Consider the following 25,919-nt stretch of genomic DNA (forward strand, 5'->3'; position numbering starts at 1 on the left):
AGTCACTGGAAAGCTGAGACACAGAAAGACTGATGTGGTTGTTCCGGTGTAGCACTGGAAATGTTGCATAGGTGAAAATGTGAAACTAAAGTTTCTCCTGAGTTACTGCCTCTCCTTGTGAACCACTGTAAGGATAAAAAATATTGCCAGAGCTTGGCTAAAGATATGTGAGAGCGTTTGACCTAGCTCTGTTTAAGTATAACCTTTTTTAACTCTTTCTTTGAACAAGTACAAACCCAGTAATCTGTGGACAATTAATAGTGTTGATATTAAAAGGCTAGCAGATTTCTGCTAAGTCCTGACATGAAAATATTTGTGACTTGGCTTCCTTTTTATCATAAATACATCTAAGCTGCCTAGTCTGTTTTTTTTTGGTATTTGCTATGCTTCTGTAGCACAGTGGTCCTTATTCTAAGACAACATTTCCCTGAATCTTCAACTCAGTAGTTTTATTTTCTCTTTAATTTAATCTTTGTTAGCCCTAATCAGGTCCAGGTGTTTATCAAGTAAAACTAAAAATATATATTGAGAAAAACCCCAACAGATTCAAGCTATTCAGTATGCACCCCACTTCCAGAAAATCAAGCGCTCTGGTTCTCAAAAGCCTGTGTGCTATTTAGAACCATGACACTTGATTAATGTGACAAAATTATGCCTTTAATTAGAGTAAACTTTCACAGTTATTACTGATGAAGTGAAGATTTAAAAAATCCAAACTATTTGTGATTATGTCTGAAAACTTTAGAGGGTTTTTGCTGGATTTTTTATTTCACCCTTTCACACACACACCCCTTGCTTTTATCAAGATATTTTCAATGTGGTTTTATATGTATAATGCCTTCACCGTAAAAAGCTTCACTATAATTTCTTGAAGACGGTTACACGAAGACAACTAATATCATACCTTTACACCACCTTCTGTCATAGCAACAGTGGCAGAAAAAAAGAATTACCTCTACTGAAGTACTAGACTGAAGCCACAGAAGTACCTAGTTTTTCCACTGCAAGGCTATAACCAGGCATAAGTCTTGTCTCCCAATACAATGTTTTCTCTACAAGCACCCCAAAATCAATTGCATCAAATGTAATGATATAGAGGATCACCTTAAGAAAAAAATATTTGTCCAACAAAAAAGGCATGCCCCAAGATATAAGCCTGAATTTGTAATTTATGTGTATTTGTTATCTCGGTGTACTTAGAATATGTTGAACACATCTTACGGTCCTGATACAACAAGCTGTGCACCCTTGCTCCTTGAGCATTTCAAAAGCCCATTTTTAACTTTGAAAACTGGCCCATCTGTTTGGGCAGAGTACTTCATGAAAGCCAAACTTATCCAATGAGCACAAGTAGAAATATCACTAGCTAACTTCTTGGCAGTAGTGCATAACTCTTTGAAAATTATCTGTGGTTGAATGGTTTGTGAGGAGTCTTGCCTATTATTATAGCTCACATTGAATGTTAAGTTTAGAATTACTGTTAAAATGTGTATCTTTTATTGCAGATAAGGAAAAGGTTCCAAGGGACTAAATCAGTACTGCCAGTCTTGGTCGTTACCAGAAGCTGCTTTTCAACCTAATCTGGAACTCCCTCTGTGTGCACTTACACAAAACAGAGCATGGTAATACTCTGGTGTTTCCCCTGACTTAATTTTCCTTTTCTGCACTTACTATTAAGAAGCAGATTTGCACTGTGTTTTTTTCTGTTGTTATTTGGTTTGGGCTTGGGATTTTTACCTGTTGAAAAGCATGAATACTTTAGCATATTTTTGTAAGAAACTTGAGTAGAGGAATGGATTTTATTGCTAGCTTTGACAACAGTGTTTACTATTTCAATAGCAAGTTCTGTGATTCCCTGTAACAGCTTTGTCCTCAGCCCAGAACATCCCCCTGCTGGAATTTTGCCTTGATCTGTAACACAAGAATAGAATTAAATTCTGTGCAGGGTTTTGAGAATAAGAATGATACCCTTCAAATCAATCAAATCAAATCAAGAGCTTATGATTTCTGAAAGGTTGGTGTAGCTAAAACCAAATAATTAGGTTCAGCATAGGGTTGACTGGGTGGCATGTAGTGCTTGTGAGATGCAGGTCAGACAACATGACATACTGGTTTCTGCTCCCTCGCACTAAGGCTGCATGAAATCAATCATTCAGCAGCGTCTATAATAAACTGTGCATTAGGTGATGTGATCTGCACTGGCCAACCTTGAACTTCTATAAGGCATAAAGTTCCTTCCTAGAGAGAACTGTAATAGTCCAGGGTGAATATTATGTATGTATGGATTACAGTGGCTATGTCTTCATCTAATGGGTCTAAATCTACTGGACTAGATGTAATATTCTGGGTAGCTATGGATGAATGAACCACATAATACACTGCTGCAGTTTTTTTGTGGAAGTGAATTGACGAGTCTCAGGGAACTGACTTCGCAGCACCAACCATTTGTAATGATAGTATTGTAACGGAAGAAACATTTTTCTTTTAATACCTTTCTCTGTTCTTATTAATTCCTTGTAAATATTTGCGATAATTAATACTTTGTTAGTTCCTTTGAAATAACTATTATGAAGAGTGGATGACGTTAAACATCACATAAGTGATAGAGTATTTAGATAAATTAAACAGGCAATGTTTCACAACAGCAGAGTACTGCTGATACTTTTTACATCCCTTTTTCTGGAGCTTCACCTTAAACATAGGACATAGTTTCTGACTTTATATACCTTCAGAATACTGCACACAAACATGTAATTATTATGGAGGGAAGGGTGCAGGTGACTATGCTATCTGGTACTCCTTGTGTTTATCCAGAACGTAGAAGTTCGGTTTCCGTAATGGGAAATCAGATTCGAGACCCTTTAACACTAGTCGTTTTGTAGAACGGGAAACAAAATACAAGCACTAAAAAAAAAACCAAAACAAAACCAAAAACCAAACCCAAAATAAAACAAACAAAAAACCTAACAAGAAATGTAGAGCTAAAATACCTTTTCACAAATAGCCACACCACTCATAAATCTCAGCCATTTCTGAGCTGCTGCCAAGAACACTGAAGCAACAGTATCAGACAAAGCACAGGAAGAGTCTCCAGATATATGCAAAGAGGAAGAGAGATGTAGACTTATTTTGGGCAAAAAGAAACAACATACCTGGTCAGACTCAAGGCAGGTAGCATTCCACTTTTGTTATCAGAGTACGAGGCTGATACATGAAATTTAAAGACAAAATTACTTCTGTATTTTGAAAAATTGATATATAGATATTTTTTTGCCTAAATGCAGGCATCTAATACCAATTTAGATACCTATTCTGCCATACCCTAAGAAGACATGGATTTCCTGTTAATCCTATATCACATTTGACCACCCCATGTGGATGTTTCTGATATCCTTTGACATTAAATATAGCACTGGACATGGGTATTCAGGTGCCTGAATTTCACTCATATTGTTTCTTTTCTGCTTCTGTAACATGCAGCTCACAATACACTATCCATAACTTTAGGAAACAAAATGAAAGTCTAGTAACTTCAGAAATCTTGCATTGTGAAATTGAGTTTTGGAAGCTTTCATTAGATCGAAGGAGATTTTTCTCTAATTCTGGGAACAGTAAGAAATTTAAAATGTGACTGTATGCATATCTGCATACATGTGAGGGGAGGAAGAATTTTTCTCTTCCAAAATCACTAGAATAACTTAGTCCAGATCTGCAGCTTCAAATTTGCACCAGTCCTCACTGAGCAAAGCAATTTCCAAATCAATCTACCTGTGCATGTGCAATTTAGAACGCCTTGAAAAGGGGCTATGAAATGGAAAGTTCTGCTGAACCTTAATGACGGAGTCATTATGTTCCTCCCAAATGACAGAAGGTAAAACAAACAAATGCTTATCTAGCCAGCTGGAATTCCTAAGGTAGTGCCACTGTATAACATATCTGCCACCATTTTAATATATCACCTGGTAGGACATTTAGTACTTTTTGGAATGAATTAATCCCACAGGGTTTACATAGAGAAAGGGGCACTTGCTCCGTCTCAAGAGTTTTTCCAAGAAATCTGTATTCAGGGAATAAGGTATTCAATAAACCTTTGAAAAACCAACCTACCGTTCATGTTTTAAAAGCATTGTGCTGACTACTTGGAAGTTATTATATTAAAAGGTTATTAATGCAAATGTCTGTAATTCAGGAACCCTATCTAACAACAATCTCAGCACTTATGAACCTAATTATCACAACATCAGTGCACCTAACATTTTAATGTATTTATTCCCTTCATACGGATGAGTAAATGTTTGCATCTTAATGTGCCTGAACGTGTTTTAAAATTAACCCTAAGTGGGTATTCAGAGTACCTGACTTTAGATACTATATCAAGTTAGGCTGGCCATTTAACATAGAGGCATAGAACTTCCATGGACAGGAACAGGTGACTCCAGAGTCAACTAAAAACCACGTAGGGGTTTTAGCGCTAACAACCATCCCAGAATAACTTTTTGTTTCCTCTGACTACATGGGAAACCTAGGGAGAACGGTCTTCTGACTAAAGTATCTCAGTAAGCTGTTGAAAATTAGACAATGTAATTAATTTGCTAAGTGATTTTCTCAAGATCTAATGGAATTTGTGGCTGAGTAAGGAATGCAAACTCTGAGTCCAAAATTAGTACTCTAACAATCAGGCCGTCCTTCTTTGTAACTATAATGAAGGTTTCTTGTTTCTAAAAATAAAAGAGGTAAAATGTATTAATACTTCAGTACTCCTGACAATAAGTCAGCTTTAAATCTGGTCCAAAAGGTGATTTTCCTTTGAGCTGACGAAAAAAGTACCTTTTCCTTTGATTTCATGTTTACTGTAGCTGTGCTCTGGAGTTGTTTAGTAGCTCCTCTACTTCATTTAATAAGTGATTTTCTTCTAATAGTCCTAATTTTACCATGACAAATAGAACAATTTCATAACACTGAACGTAAGCAACCTTTTAGTTCACTTCTCTGTATTTATGAAGGACATATTACATATTACTTGAATAAGAACATACAAGATAATTCCAGACAATTGTGTTACACATAGTGGCCCTGTAAATTCTACTTAAAAGTCAAAAAGTCTTACAAAATTTCCCTTGGGGTGGGAGTGGAAATGAGAAAAATGCTGGCTACTGAACAAGTTCATAAATAATTTGCACCTGACTTCAAAGAAATTTAACATCTGATGGATCTGAAGCATTTGGGAAGCAGGACTACAAACTGAGATCACATCTAAAATTAGGAAAGGTGTTATAGCCACTCAATCCTTTTAAATTCATCCTTCAGTGTTCTCTGTCAGTTCCATAAATTTATCTCAATCCATTGTACTTGTCTGAGAATTCAAATAAAAGAAAGCAATACATGGGGTTTTTTTTACATTCGTTGAACTTATTTTATAAAACAACAGCAATGCGGTTTTCAGACTTATAAAATGCAACTTGCATCCTATCATCCAAGAAGAACTATTGGACTAATACATTTCCTTTTCATAAAGTCCAGGTTTTTATAAATCCACTCTAGACACAAAAGTTGGTATTCTTTCACATGACTGGATATCTGTACTACTGGAGCACTCAAGATGACATACATACCCATTCCACAGAAGGAATAAGCACACAGTCACATTTCTGTCAAATTAGCCACAGTACATGATAAAGAATCTGTAGCAGCTTTATGTTTCTGGGCTGACATTATGCAGGCTGTGGGAGGACAGACAATATCTGATCTGGCAAAAAGCCTACTGGTAAAAATTCAACCCATTGAAAATGTCTTAACAAACTTGAACTAACAAAGTGAGTTTGAGGATTCTTCTTCCTGTGGCAACTCTTCAAGGCCTCAAGCCCATGTTAGCATGTTGTCAAGCCATGGCCTCAGAACCAATACCAAGCCTCTGTCCAAGAAACTGTATTAAAGCTAGAATGTGTCACTGAAGGTGATACATGAAAGTTCCTAACTGATAAATTGTACTTTGTGCAAATGTTAGATGGTGCCTTAACTAAATTCCAATTTACATTCCACCAGCCTCCATGGCTTTAGTTGGAGAAATTACTTTGCACTGTAGCTGGAGGTAGTCTGTTGAATATTGCATTCAGTCCAAATGTAATTGCAGTTCAGCAATGGGTGAAGAGAGTTAATTGTTGCATGGGCTAAGTTTTGCTTCATTGCAACTGGGATTCAGGCAAAAGTGGATGTACAGTTTTAACAATGTTTTGAGTTTCCATGGGGAATAAGAGGCCACCATCTAAATACAAGGCTTCCAAACATTCTACTTTCAAAGTGGCTTTAAAAGAAAGGTATATTCCAATCTCTTTTATTAGCACAGTCCCTTCAGAACAATTCTCCTTTTGTTTATTTGAAGGGAAAATCTACCATTAAGTGATTTGTTAAGACATTAAAACCCCATTCCATTTTCTACAGAGTTTGGCTGGCTCTCAAGCAAGAACGTAGGCTTCTATTATAACATATTGGGAGCTTTTAGAACCAAAGCAAATCATAATAAATTTATTCAAATTGACACATTTCTGGTTACAATGTCTTCATTATATCTTCAGAGTTATGAAACATGAATTATATCACTGTAACCACAACACTAGTCAAGGAAATCTAATTTGCCATGAAGTCTGTTTGTACAGCCACCATGTAGCTCAAGGCATACATTCGATTATTTTCTTGTACTGTTTCTTATATTGGTGTTATTCCAAAGGCTATAGTGGTATTATAACCTCATTACATCTAATTTTAAAAAATACTCTTACACGGCAGGCTCTAAAAATATACAGCCACATAACAAATTAGAAATAATTACATCACTAAAATCTATTAGACAAACATTGAAGTGTATTTCAGATTATTTTATATATTTCAAACACTTTCTGTTTAAGCAGTACATGCATTTATCATCATAGCCAGCAAGCTAGCCAATATTTTATTCAATTCAAATTAAAGCTGAATTAAATTAACACAACATAGAATTCCTAAATCATGAGATCAGAATCATTAAAAAGATCAACATAAACCAAAAAAGGACTTTTTAAAGCAAAATGAAAAGGCTCTCCATAAGTATCTTTTCACTCTTATACTTCGTTTATTAAATTCTTCTAACAAGAATGAATTATAATTAAAAAAAGAAGCTGATAGCCTCTTTTACAGCTTCTTAGGATGGAAAGATTTTTTTCTCTCTCACTTTGCTGTCAGAAATGAAAGCCTGAGCTGCAATTATTAAAGGTCTGAATTTGCATTTTTCAGCAATCCAGGGAAACGAGAGCAGCTATTGTTATGATTATTATCATTATAAAGTTCTTTTTCTATAGATCTTCTAACAAAGTTGTTGGCCAGCTGTTTATTAGATGCCTTGCCAGTTATCAGATAATCTCACAGCAGATCAAAAAGAACAGCAAATGAAAATGATAGCTTGGTATACTCACAGATGGTAAATTCTCTATAAACTAAAGTAACTGGATGCAGTGCTTAGTGCTAGAAGCTAATGCAGGAAATTTGCAGAAGCTAAAAATATATTGATGGATTTATTTGTAAATAGCTCTCCAAATCCAGTTCTCTTTCCCCCCAGTCTTTCTTGTTAAGACAGCTGGACTAGACAACCTCTCAGAACTAAAAACTCCCAAGACAAGACCTGTCAAACTTACTGTATTTTGAACAGCTACTTGAGGAAGAATATTCAAGTAAAAAAGACTCTTGATAAGACCTTGCTGGCCTGAACTACCAGTGAGGAGGACCAACTTGAGAGAACAGAGAGTACAAGATCCCTTCTATAGTGGAAGAGGGTACCTTCTCTGCCAGAAGTCAGACAAGTTCGGATGGCTCTTTAGGTAACTGAGCTGATTGAATAAAACAGGCAACCCCAGCCTCATTCTATGAATGAATATTTGCAAACCTGCCTTGGAACATCTCCAAAACCAGCTCAAGCAGACACCCACTGAAACAGCATGTCAGGAGCTTATCTGCTAGAAGTACCTGATAGGAAAATGTAAAAGCCAAGGAGAAGTTCCTAGGGAAGGTTGGAGTAGGAGTATTTTATTTCCAGTTTTCCCTTACAAAGTGTATTTACTTGTATTATTTTTCACTGTGATCAGATATGTGCATATCTCTAATCTCCCTGTGGAGCCAGTCTGGGAAGATGGAGTCTAGCATAGCATCCTTTGATAAGTTTCTACCCCGTTTCACTCCAAATGCTGTTGCTGCAGCAGTTACTGTGAAAGTCTTCAGTGGAGGGCTACAGCTACAGACAATCCTCTTGCCACTGGCAGCCTTTCACAGAGCCTTCACCCCAGGGCCTATGCAACCAACTGCCCATGTTCGTGTGTTACAAGGTAGAGCAGGAGAGATGAAGTGAGGCAGTGGGTCCCTCACACTTTTGTAATGCTTTGGAAGTGAGGCAAGATTATATTCCTCTGCACAGGCTGTCAGGTAATCAACACCATGGGAAAAAGTGGTGGCTTCCTGGTCCTGCACAGGACTGGACAACAGCTGAAAGCGTGTCTGCATTTGGTGTAGGTTCCCTCACCACCTCTTTGGCTACCTCTGGCAGACCGGTGGCATAGTCAGTCTTCAAAAGCTCTTGGTCCACCTTGCTGTAGTACATCTGCACTGCAAGCGAGTCATGGATGCGCTAGAAAGGCCTCCCAAATACACAAGAGGTGGTGTGACACTGCGGAGAGGCAGGCATTGTGGAAAACTCTTTTGAGTCTGATGCATAGATGTGCACAAGGTACTCTGACCTGAAAAGTTCTTCTGAACTGCTTGGCAGCAGTCATATAGAGCAGTTGAGGTACTGACATTGTTTCCAGAGTTGTGGGAATAAATACATTTCCAGTGTCCGGATGCTGCATAACTAAGGGAACAGAAATAATTTAACAGGTACTGCAATTTATTTTCATATTAGGATTCCATTTTTCAGGCAGTAATAGTGAGAATATATCAAATTGTTGACCCTTTGCAAGCAGGCTTCAACATAAATTAATTGTTGTGTAAAAAACTGAATTTAATGTTTACAGTGCAATTTGTCACTGAAATGGAGGCTCAATTAGAGTCTCAATGATTTACTAAAGACATTTAAACATAATGTCCAAACAATGCTACATAAATTAAACATGATGTAATTGAGTGTAACACTAAGTGGCTCATCACTGTTGATTCATGTGGAAACCACAGAAATTTTACTGATCATTATGCATTCATTCAGTATTAATGTAGATACCATATGTGGTTCCATAGGGATTCTACTGTTACTCAGCATTCATTAAGTTTTAATGTACCATTAAAAAGGCATCAAAAAACCCATCTAAAACTACTGCCACAAAGGTAGTTCATTTAAAGAGAGTTAAAGAAACATGTTTCACTTTAACATTGCAATACAAAGTAAGTTAATAATGAATCAGCAGAAATAGTTCAGGAGAAAACACTGTGTTTGCAAGCCAGACTAGAAAGAATATTTGAACTTAAGGCAATACATTCTCCCTGTTCTAGATTTCTGGACAGCTACCTGTATTTGTAGGCAAAAGTGCTCATCATGCAAGTACAAGGTCTTCAGTCAACTGATACTTTACAGTAACCTTCAGCACAGTGATTGACTATAGTGCAAATATGATTTTTTTAAAAAAGGGAGAGGGAGTACGAATTGTGGCCAAATTGCCAACTGCATTCAGTTTGGTGGATGGGGATTGAAGGGGGATGAGAAAACCACAGCAGTTAGTAACTTGCCCACAAGTGCTTGCTTTTCCTGCTAGGCCTGGTGTGCATCTGCTAGCAAAATGTTTTTCCAGGGGTGAACTCTAGCCTATCTCAAGTACTACATTGCCGTAGCTCCTTTCACTCAGGGGCATACTTTCCATCAGAGCCAGCTATCAAGACCACAAGCATATCCTCCCTTGTCTTGGAGGTTTGGCTGCCTGAACTGCAGCGGTGACCTTGGGAAGAGCTCTTCAGACAGCTTGGTGGGGAGGCTGTAGTCAGGGCTGTCCCCTTCCTGGGGAACTGCTCTTGATCTGAGGCTCTAGTGCCTTGTCCCCACTTGAGCTACAGTTCCTGCTGCATCCATGCCTGTGTCTGACCATGGACATGCTGATCTGCACCCAGAGCCACAGACTTTTCTTCCTCACTATGGATTTGTCTGGTAATCTGGACTCTTGGCTGACCCTGGCTGCTGTATCCAGGCCTACCCTTCTCCCTCACTCAGGGATGGTGGGACAGGGCCCTCCCCAGCAAGGTCCCTGTGTTACCACACTGGGTTCTGAGTTGCCATCCCTTTGGAAGCAACAGCACTCGGTGCTTAGGTGGGAGGTAGCGTGAATGTTTGCTTGACAAGGGGCTTTGTTGTTGTTGTTAAGCTGCTTCATTTCTCACCTCACTGTTGGAAATCTTATAGGTTTATGCCTTGCTAACTTCCTGGGAAAATTGCTAATGGATGAATGAGAAAGATTAGATGAGCTATTCTAATCAAACATAGTATGTTGGTAATGGACTTCAATATAAATTCCTGTCAGAAAAACTGATTGAAATTTCACATGTAAAGGTGGCATATCTTAGCTGCCAAAGGAATCTCATTATTTTAAGTTGAAACTAACAAACAACTATCACAGTAAACTGAACAACCTATATATCAGATCTTCAAGTTTTTAAACAATTTTGTTCACTGTCCAGAGAACTGAAAAGATCATCTGTGAATCAGATGATCACATCTGTGAAAAAATAGGACTTAGCAAGGTTCTATTCAGCTGGATATTTAATACTTTAGAAGTGTGACATACAAACTTCTTTCAAACTCTTGATCTTGTATGGAAGATAGGTGTAGCCTGCAGGTGACTCACTATGGCAAAGAGCTGCAAGAACACAGATTTGAAAAATAAATGCGGCTAGGAGAAAATGTCCTCTTCCCAAGATACTGAAAGAAGTGAATCATAAGGCATGGTCATACCTATATTTTTCTTTTGGCAAATCTCAATGACATCTAACAGATAAAATGGCAAGAGTGTACAAGTCTCAAATGCCTATGGTACAACCCCTTACACTATGTAAAGACATGAGTGGCATAAAGAGCATGAATGGGGATTGATGAGTTAATGTCTCTTTAAGAAATAGAATTGGAGAGGATAAAATTAAGCTAGCAAGTAGAAGTTCACAACAAACAAAAAAAGATGGTTCTTCAGACAGTATGTCATTAAGTAAAAGCAGACTTTGTCACACAGTACTGTCACCGCCGAAATTTTACAAGAGTTGAAAGAATGAGTAGCCAAGTTCTTGAACAAGATGACTATTAAGACTATTAAATACACAGAAATCATTTTCACTTAGGCATTCTCAGAGCTAAAAATTGTTGAAGGTTGAGCATACCTTGGGTAAGTATTACTTTGTGTGTTTTATAATCTTATGTTTTTCCCTAGGGATGAATTTTTGATCATTGTCAAAAGCCACGTAACAAGCTGAACAAACCTTCAGTCTGACCCAGTACAGCCATTCTTCCATTATGCTCTAAAGCTGGAACAGACTATTGCTTGAAGGTACAATGATTAATCACTTGCCTTGGTGTAGCAACTTTTTTGTGTTCAAACATGGTTATGTCATCCTGATCAGTCTTCCATTTTTTTTTTTTTTTACACTAAAACAACCCCATTCCTTTAATCTTTCTTGACATGTTTTCTAAAGGTCTTATAACTCTTGTTTTATTCTCTCTCACCCAAATTGCCTTCCACCTTTAGATTATCAATCTAAAGAGTCAGGATTAATCTGAAATATCTGCTGCTTTTAACTGCTTCCCCCCGCCCCCCCCACTTTGAGATAAAATCATTCCAGTTTGATTTCTGTTGTTTTCCCCACTGATGATCTGGCAACTCACATCACTACCAAAATATATTTTAAAATTAATGTCATGGTTACACAAGACTCACCTCCTTCCTTTTCCTAATAGTGTGGTCTAGCAGACCCTTCCTTACCTCTCTTTTTAGCCTTTTATCTTTCATGGGCACCAAAAAATATGCCTTTTACATCAACTGAACTTCCAAGCACACCTGACAGCCTAGAATAGTTCATTGGTTGGATGGTTGCACTCAAAGAGTTGCAGTCAATAGCTCAACGTCCAAGTGGAGAGCAGTGATGAGTGGTGTTCCTCAGGGATCGGTGTTGAGGCCAGCACTGTTTAACATCTTTGTTGGCAACATTGACAGTGAGATTGAGTGCACCCTCAAAAAGTTTGCTGATGACACCAAGCTGTGTCATGTGACTGACATGCTGGAGGGAAGGGAGATGCCGTCCAGAGGGACCTTGACGGGCTGGAGACGTGGGCCCATGCAAACCTCCTGAATTCAACAAGGCCAAGTGTAAGGTCCTGCACATAGGTCAGGGCAATCCCATGCACAAATACAGGCTAGGCAATGAGTTGACTGAGAGCAGCCCTGCAGAGAAGGACTTGGGGGTAGTAGTGGATGGAAAACTGACTGTGAGCCAGCAACGTGTGTTCACAACCCAGAAAGCCAACCGTGTCCTGGGCTGCATCAAGAGAAGTGTGGCCAGCAGGTCGAAGAAGGGGATTCTCCCCCTCTACTCCACTCTTGTGAGACGCCACCTGGAGCACTGTGTCCAGCTCTGGGGTCCCCAACATAAGAAGGATATGGACTTACTCGAGTGGGTCCAGAAGAGGCCACAAAGATGATCAGGGGGCTGGAGCACCTCCCATGTGAGGACAAGCTGAGAGAGTTGGGGTTGCTCAGCCTGGAGAAAAGAAGGCTCCAGGGAGACCTTAGAGTGGCCTTCCAGCACTTACAGGGGGCCTACAGGAAAGAAAATTCTCATTTTTAAAAAAATCATTAATAGCACATTTTGAATGAAAAAAAAAATTAAGCCCATCACTTCCAGGTAGAGCCCTTAAGCCTACTTCCCCCAAACCTCCCTCTCTCAGGGTCCCTTGTCCTGACAGGCCAGCCCCAGGTGAACTCCATGCACAGAGCTCGTGCCTGTCTCACGGTAGCTTCTGGTAAAGCTTTCTTACACCGCTCACAGTAGAGCTCTGGTAGAGCTCTCTTACACAGCTATGTGTAAGAGTTACCATACAGTTACCAGCAGCTACAGAAACTGTAATGCTCTCCTCTTCCTACCCTTCAGTTGTCTTGGTAAAGGGAGAGTCAGGTAAACAGTGTCTCTGAGAGACTTCTGTTCTCAGCACTCTCTGGAGATCATTAAAACATGCCAGCTCCAAGGGCTGGGCCCAATAGCAGCTTGACTGCCTGTTGGCTGACTCCCAACAGACCTTCTGGCCATTCAAGAATTAACCCTAGCAGTACAGCCGCTTTTAATAAGGATTAACAGTATGCTAATCCTTAAAAGTGAGGCACCTAACTATGCAGCTGCCTGGGTGCCCATCTTTCTCCCAGTCCTCTATAATTTGAAAAAGAAGTCTTCTGCAATCTACATCTTCAGCCTTTGCTTCACCTCTTTGCATCATTTAGGTGCTGGAGTTTAGAACTGCAGCAGCATGGCATACATACCGTAGGGACCGACTTGCTTGGTACACACACTTCATAGCTGCAGGTGTCCGCCAATCCACGTTTGAGTGGCCAAATACACTTCAGTTTGCAGAACACAAGTGTTTAATTAGCTCTTAGCATCTGAAGAAATGGAATAGCCTCTGCTGATGGAATCAGTCATGCTGTTTAACCAAAGTGACCAATTGTAGCTCTCTCCACATTCCTTCCCCCATCTCCCTGTTTAGTTCGAGTGTTTCATTTAGAAATCTGCAATCAGCTTAACTATTTTAAAGATGATTTTCACTGTATTTTTGATATATCAGAGCTATATAAAGCCTTACACAACTGTGAAATAAATTCATTTGTCCTTGCTTTACTGCTTCAGATTAAGTGTGACTGTAGCCATCATGTCTGAGTTCTTTATCAGGAACACATGGGGGGGCAGGGAAGAGAGTAAACAAACAAGCAGACACACACATATAGCTGGGGGGAAATTATGAAATTCTGAGTCCAACTATAGTTTATTAATTATTTTTTCAACTAGAAATATATTAACCATTAGTAAGTACGCTAGTGGTTAAGGTACACCAGCACTAGTACACTAAGTACACTAGTACTTGCAAATAGCCACTGTTGGCCAAATTTATTCTTTAACAGCTGTTGCAACTGCAGGTTCTGTGGACTTAGTTCTCCCACTGCCCTGAGCTGACTGTATGCTTCAATACCTTTACTCCTCTGGATGTTCACTATGAAATATTCAAGCGCATTCTTTAACATTCCCATTCTTTTAACTATTCTGTCACTTGTGAAAATTTCCTTGTATTTACTGTATTTTAGTGTTCTTGTTGCTTTGGCTATGACGATATCAAATATCACAGGCTAAGCAAGGTCAGCCCTGCTTAGTACTCAGATGGAAGACTTTAAACAAGTATCATTACCCTCTGTGTGGTACAGGAGAGGTTGCTGCATTATGTGTAGACAGTATTTTGCTTTTTGATTTACTATGTTACAGATCGGTAAACAGTACTAGAAAATCCAGCTGCATCAAAATTAGCTTATTTATAAAAAACAGGACACAAAAGGGGGACTAAGAGCTGTGTTCAGTCACTAGACATGACAAAGCCAGTTCTGTAGAGGTGGAAATATCAGCTCTCCAGCCATACTGTTCTACAACACTTTAATGCTACAGTCTACACCTGACTGATAAATAAAACCCAATTATCCACAGACTTCAATTTCAGTATTTCAAATCATTCCAATCCTTATTTGAACAAAATCTGTCAACTGGTAGACTTCACATAACCTGATGTTTTGTCTTCTTAGTTAAACCTCACTATTTATAATACATCACTGGGTTCTATGTTTTGCCCTCCCTGCTTCTGTATCAGCTTACTCCAAAACTAACAAGATTTTCTGATATGTATATTGATGGAGTACACTGTTTTTTTCCCATTACTACCTGTAGGTATTCAGGTATCTGATACCCACATGAAAATAAGGTACCACTGTGACCATCTAACCCTGTGCAGTGGTAATAAACTCATGCAGTAATCTCTGCATGATGCCTGTAATTTGTGATCAAGTTAAATCTCGATTTACATACAGAATGTAAATAATGACTAAATCTAAGTTTCTGTGGGAAGTTGCTTTAATGGTTAATTAATTTCTTTCATATTAGTAATGCTGACTTCCTTATGCAAGTTACAGAGCAGCACTTACTCTCACATTAGTGTCAGCAGCACACAATGTTCTTATTCATAGATCAGAGCAGGCTTGAATTTACATCTTAAAAAGGACCGAAGAGAGTTGTGAAGGAGCCATGACTACTAAAACAGGAACAGCTTAATATTTCAAGAATCACTGACACAGTATAGACATCCTCAGGTGCTGTTCTAGTCCATTTAATAAGGGAATGCTTCTAATCAAAGGCACTGTACACTTTAAGTGACAGTATTTCATTAATGAATAAAGTGATTAGGTTCACCTAATTACAGCCTACTAAACATCTGGGGATCCTTCACACTTAAAGATGTTAAAACATTTTAACCATTGCACATTTGTTCAACATTTAAGTTCAATATGAAACTCAGATTTAAAAAAAAATCCAAATAGAGACTTAAAACTATAAAAAGGTGATGCCCCATTGCTCTGACATTCTTTGAACATGCTAACAGAAGCAGCAGTACCCCCTGTACTGACAATTGCTCTCTTTTAAAAGTTTAACTCGAAACTTTGAAGACTGATGGAATATTTAATGAGCATTTCTTGGCACACTGCAAATTCTTATCTTCACAGTAAACTTAGATATAGGAGACTTTTACAGATTTACAGTTCATATAATCTGATGCAACCAGATACCACAGCTGCATAAAAACGCAGACAAATCATAAGATTAAATCTGTGAGTGTTTGATAGCTATGTAAATACTTTTGATTATTCCACATGGTGATCTATCTCCATTTTTTGCCACTAAGTAACTAAGGGAATATGATACTTAATTCATACATGGCACATAGTTAGGTATACTGTGAAGAATTGTGCCAATCCAATGAGATCAAAGTTTAAGGCTTGAATTTTACGTATCTCAGTTTATTCTCTCAAATGGAAGGAACAAGGGAATGGTCCCTCAGCAGCTTATGACTTTTTTCTGGAGAAGTTCAACTACACTGATCTCGAAGCTTCCCCTCCGTCACCCCAACCTCCCCCAACTATTGATGCCCGCTTTCTACGGAGAGAGTTGGGTCACTATTAATACGAATAACAAAACAATGTTGCCCTACATTTCATATAAGACAAGACTAGAATGTATTCTTCAGAAATGCCTAGTCTTCCACTCTGAGTAAGTTTTCTTCAGGTTCTTTATTTTAGCAATTGCTCTGAGGAGTATTCAAATGACTGAGAAACCTAAGAATTAGCTTCCCACCCTACCCCTAAAATCCTCTTTTAAGCATTGTTTGGGAACGCCCGTGCACTGCTTTAGAAATTGCCAAGATCATTTGTTGAAACAGAAGACAGTTGTTCTTCACATGCAGCAGCTGATAATCAACAAAACAGCTACTGAAAATACACTTCTTATACAATCACAAACTGGTAATTAGTAAATGTCACTGGCATTTTTGTATAATCGGACTGGCTGTAGTATGTTATTGGCACAAGACCATTCTCAAAGTTTGAGAATTTCAGAGGAATTAGCAACATACATACAAATCCAACTTTTCTGGATTCTTTTTGGCACTGGAGTTACATCTATTTCTGTTGGAGAAGATACAGCCCTTGTTATTTCCAGGCCCTAAGTTATATATGCACAATCGCTCTGAAATAACAGTTACCAATAGATGTAGTTTAAATTTCCTAATAGTTTTAGTGTCCTTTTTGGATACAATTGTTTCTCCCTTTCCTAATGTTAAGAGATTTTCTTTCACTGCTATATTAGCAAATGCGGAACAATGCCTGTCCTGCGCAGGATTGCATTTTCATCATTGTACTGATTACATGAACAGGGATCACAAGTTATCAGGCTTTCAGAGTTAAGCTTTTAGTTTCTGGCTTGTACCCACACATTCTGAAATGGTACAATATTTGTAGAACCCTGAAGCCAAACCAGAAAACATGAAATATGAAAGGTCGGGGGAGAAGTGGCACTTCCTATTTTAAGACACTGATGAGGAATACCAAATTCATTCAACATCTTCCACTGGGAAGCAAGTGAAGTCATTCCTCAACCGGTAATTTGCCTGTAGAAGATTACTCCTTTGTGCATTAAACAGGGGAGGAGCAGAAATATCCTTCTGCATGTTCTCACAGAAGTGGTGATTCTCCACATCAAGAAAAACACAACTCCTCTTCTTTTTCTCTAGCTCATCCCCTCTCCTTCCCCCTCCCATTAATTTTCTTCTCTTCAGTGTCTTGAATAATTTCGGAATCACTAAGTCCATTAACAGTTTTAGTAGTCTTTCCAGGGTGATGGAACAAGGAGAGAAGGAAGAGTTCATCTACTCTTTCACTTAAAACCCTAGCTGTTGTACTGTTATGTGGATGTAAGGTTTAATACAGCTACTTCTCTTCCAAATCTGCTCCTTGAAGACATATACGCACAAAAAACATTAAGGAGTTAACTTGTGTTAACCAGCAGCAACAGCTAACAAAAATAATGCCACTTTACATACAATACGTTGCGATAAATACACAGTTTCTGTGCTAGTTACCATATCACATAGCTCTTGCAAGGAACACAAACCAAAATTAAGTCTTTTTTTGAAGTATAGATTCCTGTTATTTGCAAATTTCATGTAATTTTAAGAAGGACACCTCCTCTCACAAAGCTACCTAAATTGGAAATTTTAAAGGAAAAAAAAAAAAATCCACCTTACCTGTGATTTTTCAATTGGATTGTATAAAGTAATCCACATAGAAAGCATCCTTTTCAGTTAAAGGCTGTGAAGCATTTCCATTGATATTGGTAAAGCTTTGCTTTATCATCAAAACAGACTTTGTAAGAAATCCGTCTATAACAAGTGATGTTTCAGATTCAGCTATCCAGTCAACAGCCAAGCGCTAACAGAACATCACAGCTTCAGAACCTCAGACCATTCACAGCACCCAGGAACCCAGGCTGTTGTGCCTGTGAAGATGGCAGCTCTGGTCTAAACATGCTGTTTTGACTTCAACCTCCCATTCTGTTAACATGGACATAGACAATTAAATTAAGAGACATTTGCCCTTCTGCAAAGAGCTCTATTTGCTTGGCTACCAACCCATCAATTTATTAGTTTACAGTTAGTTACTCTTCAATCTAGTTGTAGTTGTCCGACACCTGATAGATGCACTCTGGCCAAGCACTCAAGGATGTAGACCCTACTGCTGAACAGCATCTTTTCTTTGTACCTATTTAAGGAAATTATTTCAACCTTCTCAGCAACTGTGTATTAAAATAGGATTCTAAGCGGTTCCAACTGAAAATGTTTGCTTTGGCTGGTAACAGGTGCCTGTACAAACTTGAAATTAAAAGCATGAGCTGCTCTCATGTTATATTCTCATCCTTTACCCAGTATGTGTGATCCATGCCTCTTGGTCCATATCCATATCATTTTCATGTCTTCCTTAGAGATCTTAATCTACAATATGCTAGGGCACAAATTTCAAGTAGCCAGGAAAAACTAGGGCACTGATTACTAAATATGTCCCCAAAACGGAGACATCCAGTGGTTTAACATCTTTCAGCTGCAAAAGAGCTCTTGCCTTGGCCTTAAAACCTCTAGTAACAAGACTATTTCATTATGCTATCCCAGCAAAACTGCTCCCTTCTCCAGACACATCTGTAGTCTTAATTTTATTCTTCTGTAAAATGATAAAAACAATATTATCTATAATAACCAACAAGATCATTTTTAGTATATTGTTTTTGTAAGTAAAGGAGGGCTAGAAAAAGTCCTACAGTCTGAGCTAGATCAAGATCCCACTGTGCTAGATGGATATTTGCTGCTTCTTCAAAGAACTCATGACAGTAAATCGTAGTGCACCTTTATTGGGGTCTGCTATTTTGTCTGCACAATTACACTGTCATTTCATTCACTGCAATATCCTGACTTTCCTTCCCTAAATGTTTTGACTGCCATTCAAAAGCAGCAAAGGTAAGTGGTATGGCAGAACTAGTTGCCTTCTGTTGGAAGACGTCTGTAATACAGGTTGCCCAAACTGTAAGTATTCTTGGGCCCAAAAAAAAGCCTGTTTTCCCTGCCTGTAAGGCATCCACAACAAAAATTTACTGCTGTCTAGCTTGGGCTTGCAGTTGCTAGAAACACTTACTTGTTACTCGAGCAGAAATGTTTTCTTGTTCGAACAATGAGTAAAAATGTCAAGTTCATCAACAGGAGTTTTTCTGGTAGAATTTAATAAAAGAGTATAAGAAAAAATGAGTCTCTAGGTATACAATAGCAAGATTTAAAGATGCCTTACTCATATATGTTGGAAGAAGGGGGAAGTTTTGCTAAACAATACTGCCAGCTAGTAACAGAAAATCTTGCTGAAGAATTTCACAGTAATATAGTGTGTATAAACATTTCAGTTAACTATCAAGCAAGTTCAGTTACACAGACAAGAAACCCTAAATTCAAGTGAGGTGTTTTTGGTTTTAATCTATGCTACATAGGATGATATTTGCCTTCAGGACTTCACATAAAAGGACAACGTACTTTTAACATACGGGACTAAGGCACATACAGTAGTATAATTTTGTAGTCAAAACCAAAGAAAACCAAGCACAGTTATTTGAACTTTTTCCTAAACCGGAATAATCGGACTCCACCAAGTTGGTCGAAGTAGTGAAATGTCATATAGACTTGTATTATCACAGATGGAGATTAAATTAGTTTTATGAAATAACTTTAGTCACCTTGACAGAGAAGACCAAGGTTTGAAAAAAAACCATGTAACCCCCTCCCACCCAAAGTACACACAAGGAGATTCCTTTCACAGTGCAACCTCTGTGGCAGGTACAGATCAGCATGGTGTATAGCAGTGCTCGAAACACAGACTTCAAATATCACAATGAACACAGGCACTAGAATCCTGGGGGTGAGTTACCATTTACAAGTCTGTCCCTCAAGACACAGTGAAATATAGAATGTAAGCCCCAGTTAGAAACTAGAAAAAACCCTACCTCTTCTATCTCACCATTTTCAAGTGAAGGATGAAGCGTTCTTTTGCAATCAGACCCTGAAACAGATCTTTTGAACCGCCATGTGGGTTCCCCCCGCCCTTGGAATTCGCCCTTCATTGGAGGCAAGAACAAGGAGGAGAAAGGAGTGGTAATACACCTTGACTTAGATATAGGAGAGAAAACACGAGAGAACAGCAGTGAACAAATGTTCATCAGCTCTCTTTATGAATTTTTATTTACTAAAACATTCCTTGAAGGGTTTCAGCATTAAGTTAACACTGTTATTTGTAACCAATAATTGACTCTGTACTAGAAAAGTAATCAGACCTCTTTGAGATTATTGCACAAAAACCTGGCAGCAAACCATTAATTAACCCTTTGAAATGCACATATAGATCAGTTTCTGAAACCGAGTTACAGAATGTCTCTAAAATGCAAAATAAATATATTGTTGAAGAACAGAAACTAAATACCGTTACTTTTATTTAAATCAAGTCCAGCAAGAAAATATTTTAATATGGCAAATACCCCAACACTTGCTGCATGCATCCATAATCTAGAAATTTCATCATGAGTGTGATCATAGTTCCAACCCTCTTCCCAAAATGTATAACCTCGACAAGAAATGGAAAATAGATAAAATATAACATGAAGCATTTTCTTTTAATATATATTCCCATTTCGATATTTAATGCTTAATCTATAAATAGACACTCTCAAACACAAGAATGCTTTGTAAGTGTGTTATTGTGCTGTTTTAAGATTAAAATATTTTACACGAATAAATCCAAAGCAGTTCATTCTTTAGTCATGCTTCCAGTGAAAAAAAGATTCTTCTATTTCATTATCAAAACTGGAATTTGCATTTTATCAGTAAGTGACTATATGCTGATGATTAAAATATATCTAGTTCACAAAAAGTATTGCTTATCTGAGTGCTAGGTAAATATTATATACAGGTACTCAAAGAGTAGATGAAAAATGTCATTTAGTGCTACCGTTAAGAAAAGTTTTTAAGTAGTACAAAAATTTCCAATAATTTATGTCCTGATTTTGTTGTGTGTGCTACCAGGAAAAAATTAAAGGAGATTAAAAAAATCAAAATACTTATCTCAACTACTCAGCTACAGGAACAAAACCATCTATTTTTTTAAACAGAAACAAACTACTGAATATAATGAAGATTTTCTACTAATTACAAATTAATTTAACAAAGTACTACGGAGGCAGCATGTGGTAGATTTAAATTCATACAATCTGTTAAAGTAATACACAATTGAAAATTAATGATCAAAAATTCTTAGATTGCTTTAAATCTGTAGTTTCAGCACAGTGCTACATATTGTTCAGTCTTGAAGGCTAAAATCAAGAATTTTTGATTCTCATTCTAACATAAGCAAAGCTCATCTGCACCTTCTCTTAAACCTTTTTAGCAGCATAGTCAGCTTTATAAAGAGGAAAAGGCAAAGTATTACCATAATTTACATATTCTAATAATCTTTCCAAGGCAACAAAGGACCCAGCTTGAAATTCCTATAACAATTGACAAAAATATATTAACATATACTTGCATTTACACTTTCAAAAATTTGTAGTTAGTAATAAGTTGGCCTATGAAGCAGTAGTAAAGTGCAAAACATTTGGTATAATATCTAGTGATTAGTTTTTGCTTCTGTGGAATACAAATGAGTAAGCCTGGCTCTTCCATTGACAGCTATGGTGTTTGATGGAGGACCAACCTGGAGGCGGGGGGGGGGGGGGGGGGAGAGAAAACAAAAAGATAAAAGAAATATTAACCTAACTTTTCAGATTCTTCTCTCTGTAGTATGTTACACAGCATTACTTCAAGGAATACTGTTACTTCAGTTAGCATTTCTCTCATTGCAATGAAAGACCTTCTACATGATTTCGGAACAAAGCACGTATGCTACAGAAGTGGAAATTTAAAAGTTACTTAAAGACATACTTTATCCTAGCTAAAAATTCAGTTTATAACTATTCAAGACATGCATAATTTTTAGTCCTTCTCCAGACCTGGTTGCAAAGAAATACTTGAAAAAACATCATTAAAACACACACTTTTTATTAAATATTGAATAGAGCCAATTTCTTACAAAATCTTCTAATATTCCTTTATACAATGGTAATATTTCTTTTGTCAGGAGCAAACTATAACTTTTAGGATAGACAGCAAAGAGCTGATTTGCAGTGGAGCTGCACAAACCAACAACTCCAACTGGAATTAATGGGAGCTGTGGATGCTCCACAGTCATGTGAACCACACACCAGAGCACACAGTTTACTAAACAAAATGAAAACATTCTGAGGAGAAAAATGGTTAAAAAGAAACCTCACTTGACCCATTTTAGATTAGTAATTACTGAAGACCCTATTGAACACAAAAGACCAGCAACACAAAAGGCCACAGATCTCAGCACTGCATACACACAACGTATTAAATAAAACGGGAAAAAATAAATAATTTGGCTAGTGGTGCCAGAATTTTATTTTTTTAATAATTTTCTCTGAGCTGAAAAAAGAAAGTGAGCTGAAAGAAGGGAGAGTATGGTAAGATGTAAAAAGAGAAGTAAGCACCTGACAGAACTCTTTCACAATTCAAATGGATCAGATTATTATTCCTTTTACTGAGTGCAGCACAATAGTGGAAGCTATGAATTGAATGCATTTAAAAAGTCCTTTCAATACTTGAAATCACTTTTAGGTGCCAGTAAATTGTAAGGCCACTCTCCATAATCTTTGAGAATTTGTGGAGAAAGGGGGACTTCCCAGAAGACGGCTAATGTCACCCCATCTACAAGAAGGGCTTAAAGGAGAATCCAAGAAATTATAGGTCCATCAGTTTTACTTCAGTCCCTGGGAAAGTTATAGAACAAATCCCCCTCAGGGGCTATCACAAGTCAAGTAAAGCACATGACTGGGAAAAGCCAGCACAGGCTCACCAAGGGCAAATTGTGCTTGACAAACGTGATCACCTTCTACAACAAAGTAACCTGCTCAGTTGATGTGGGGTGAGAGGTGGACATTGTCTACCTGCATTTCTCAAAGCTTTTGATACAGTTCCCCACAGCCTCCTCCTAGAGAAACTGATGCGTTATGGTCTAGACAAGTGGTCTGTGTGGTGGGTGGGGAACTGGCTGCCAGCCCGCACCCAGAGGGTGGTGGTGAATAGCTCTTTTTCAAACTGGCAACCTGTCACAAGTGGGGTCCCCCAGGGATTGATATTGGGCCCAACACTGTTTAATCTCTTAAGTGATCTGGGTGATGGGATCAAGTGTACCCTGATGAAGTTTCCTGATATACCAAAGTGAGTGGGGAAGTGGACACTCTGGAAGGGAGAGTCACCCTGCAAGAAGACCTGGATAGGCTGGAAGAGTGGGCTGACAAGAACCTTATGCAGTTCAGCAAGAACCAAGTGTAAGGTCTTGCACCTGGGAAGACATAACCCAGGAGTGCAGCACAGGCTGGGATCTACCTGTCTGGAGAGCAGCTCTGTGGAAAGGGACCTGGGGGTGCTGGTGGACAACAAGCTCAATAGGAGTGAACAGTGTGCTGCAGTGGCAAAGAAAGCCAACAGGATGCTGGGTCGCATCAGCAAGGGCATCACCAGCAGAGATGGAGAAATCATTATCCCACTCTACTCAGCTCTTGTCAGGCCACACCTGGAATACTGTGTTCAGTTTTGGTCCCTGCTATAAAAAAAGATGTGGACAGGCTGGAGAGAGTCCAGACAAGGGCCACAAATATGATCAAAGGGCTGGGAAGCCTGACATCCAAGGAAAGGCTGAGAGAATTGGGTTTGTTCAGCCTTGAGAAAAGAAGGCTTAGGGGAGACCTTATCAGCATGTTCCAGTATTTAAAGGGTGGCTACAAAGAAGATGGAGACTCCCTTTTTACAAGGAGGCACATGGAAAAGATGACGTATAATGGGTACAAGTTACTCCTGGGGAGATTCCAACTGGACACAAAAGGGAAAGTTTTCACAATGAGAACAATCAGCCACTGGAATAATCTCCTCAGGGAAGCATTGGATTCCCCAACACTGGACACTTCTAAGATTCAGCTGGACCATGCTTTTGCCAAGAAAGGTTGGACCAGATGATCCTTGAGGTCCCTTCCAACCTGGTACTCTAAGTTACTGATACAAAATGCCTCATTTCTCTGTTCTACTACTGTCAGTTCTCCATGTTAAACATAAAATGAGACCACATTTTTACTGAATTTGCCATAAGCCAAAAACCCTCTCCTTCTGCTGCCAGACATACCTGTGCCACAGGACATGTGCACTGGGTAAGAGTGAAAAGAACAGCGTGTAGAATTTTATGTTTGGCAAAATTTCAGTGGGTTCTTCACTGCATTTTTTGTGTGTGTGTGTTTCAGGGTTATTTTGAAGCCTGTTTCAGGTTTTTGTTACAGAATACTTTTTTTTATTATTATTGTTTTCAGCATCTTCACTATTATAATGTCTCCTTAAAAAGTATAGGCCTCTCCTCACCCCGAGCCTCAACAGATACTCTACTGAGACAGAACATCTCCTGCCCACAGAAGAGAAAGGGAGAGGAAAAAGGACTTCAGTCATCAACTCTCTTCTTCCCCATGCCATTCTTGTACCTAGACTGATAAAAGACTATATGGGTCAAATGTACCCTAAGAATGTTTCTATTAGAAAAGAATTAATAACCACATAATGAAGTTCTTCTTTGTTTTCTTTCTAGTAGAAATAGACTTCTTGATTTTTGAAAAGCACATTATGAACTTTATTTTTTTTCCTCCAATGCATAATTACATTCTGAATAATACTCAACTTTATTTTGCATAGTGTGTGAACTTTGTTTTATGATTCTATGGGAAATATAGGCATGGCTTGTAACTGTTTTAAAAAATATTTGCAACCAAAATCCAAACAATATTTCTGGCAGAATAGACAGATTTGACCTCTAAGTGACTCTGAACAATACAGCATTTTCTTAATCTTATCCTGGTTTTAAAGTGGCTGTGGTCAGTGACATGTAGTTAGAAGTAATACTGCAGTGTATTATGTACCACTTTTACTGAGTAGAGGTCACAAACTACCTGAGCACGCTTGTAACCTTTCCAGGAAACGGAATCTTTCTATTCAGTGTAGAAATGATGGGAGGTCTACAAGTCTCAGAGAGGCTGTTGCAGTGCTACACTGAAACAAAACCTTAATTATGAAATGGATTGTTCTAATATCTGACCATCCACTGAGAGATTTTAACCCTAGGGAATCACAGACTTCCATAAAACCAAAAAACCCAACCCCTTACATCCACCCACCACACATCATTCCTTTCTTTCAGACAGGAAAGGAAAGAGAAACAAAAACTACTTAATTTCTTTAACCTTCTGCAATGAGAAATTATTCCTCAATACAGAATGCAAAATACTAATGCTGGATCAAGAAAGCTTTGTGTGAGACTACCATTAAATTGTCTGGTTACATATTTAAAACAGTACAGATTTTAAGTGTGCCACATTTTACCCAATGAGAGAAGCACAGGTGAATTTTAGGAGAGAGAAGAGAAAAATTAAGCCACAGTTTTAACTTGAGGGGGTGGGGGAAGATGGTCCTAACAGGGCTGTTGACAAAACATTGAGAAATATCTCACTAATGATACCAAACACCAGCAGAAGGCTTGAAGTACATTTAAGAAGAATTAAGAACCTGATAGAGTCTAATAAATAAAGACAATCTTCAGAACTTCTGTGTGTTATCTGTCTGCAAAAGA

General features: G+C 38.2%; 1 protein-coding gene across 9 annotated transcripts in view; it reads right to left on the minus strand.

The window, feature by feature from the left end:
• Positions 1–20,349: 20,349 nt before the first annotated feature.
• Positions 20,350–25,919, minus strand: part of COBLL1 (cordon-bleu WH2 repeat protein like 1) — a 91,983-nt gene continuing 86,413 nt past the window's right edge. For all 9 annotated transcript variants that reach the window (XM_074828983.1, XM_074828984.1, XM_074828982.1 and 6 more), the window contains exon 13: positions 20,350–21,890. In XM_074828983.1, coding sequence (XP_074685084.1) covers positions 21,804–21,890 — 87 coding nt within the window. In that variant the 3' untranslated portion in view covers positions 20,350–21,803. The remainder of the gene's footprint in view (positions 21,891–25,919) is intronic.

This window comes from Strix aluco, chromosome 6 (genome assembly GCF_031877795.1).
Source record: "Strix aluco isolate bStrAlu1 chromosome 6, bStrAlu1.hap1, whole genome shotgun sequence".
NCBI lineage: Eukaryota > Metazoa > Chordata > Aves > Strigiformes > Strigidae > Strix > Strix aluco.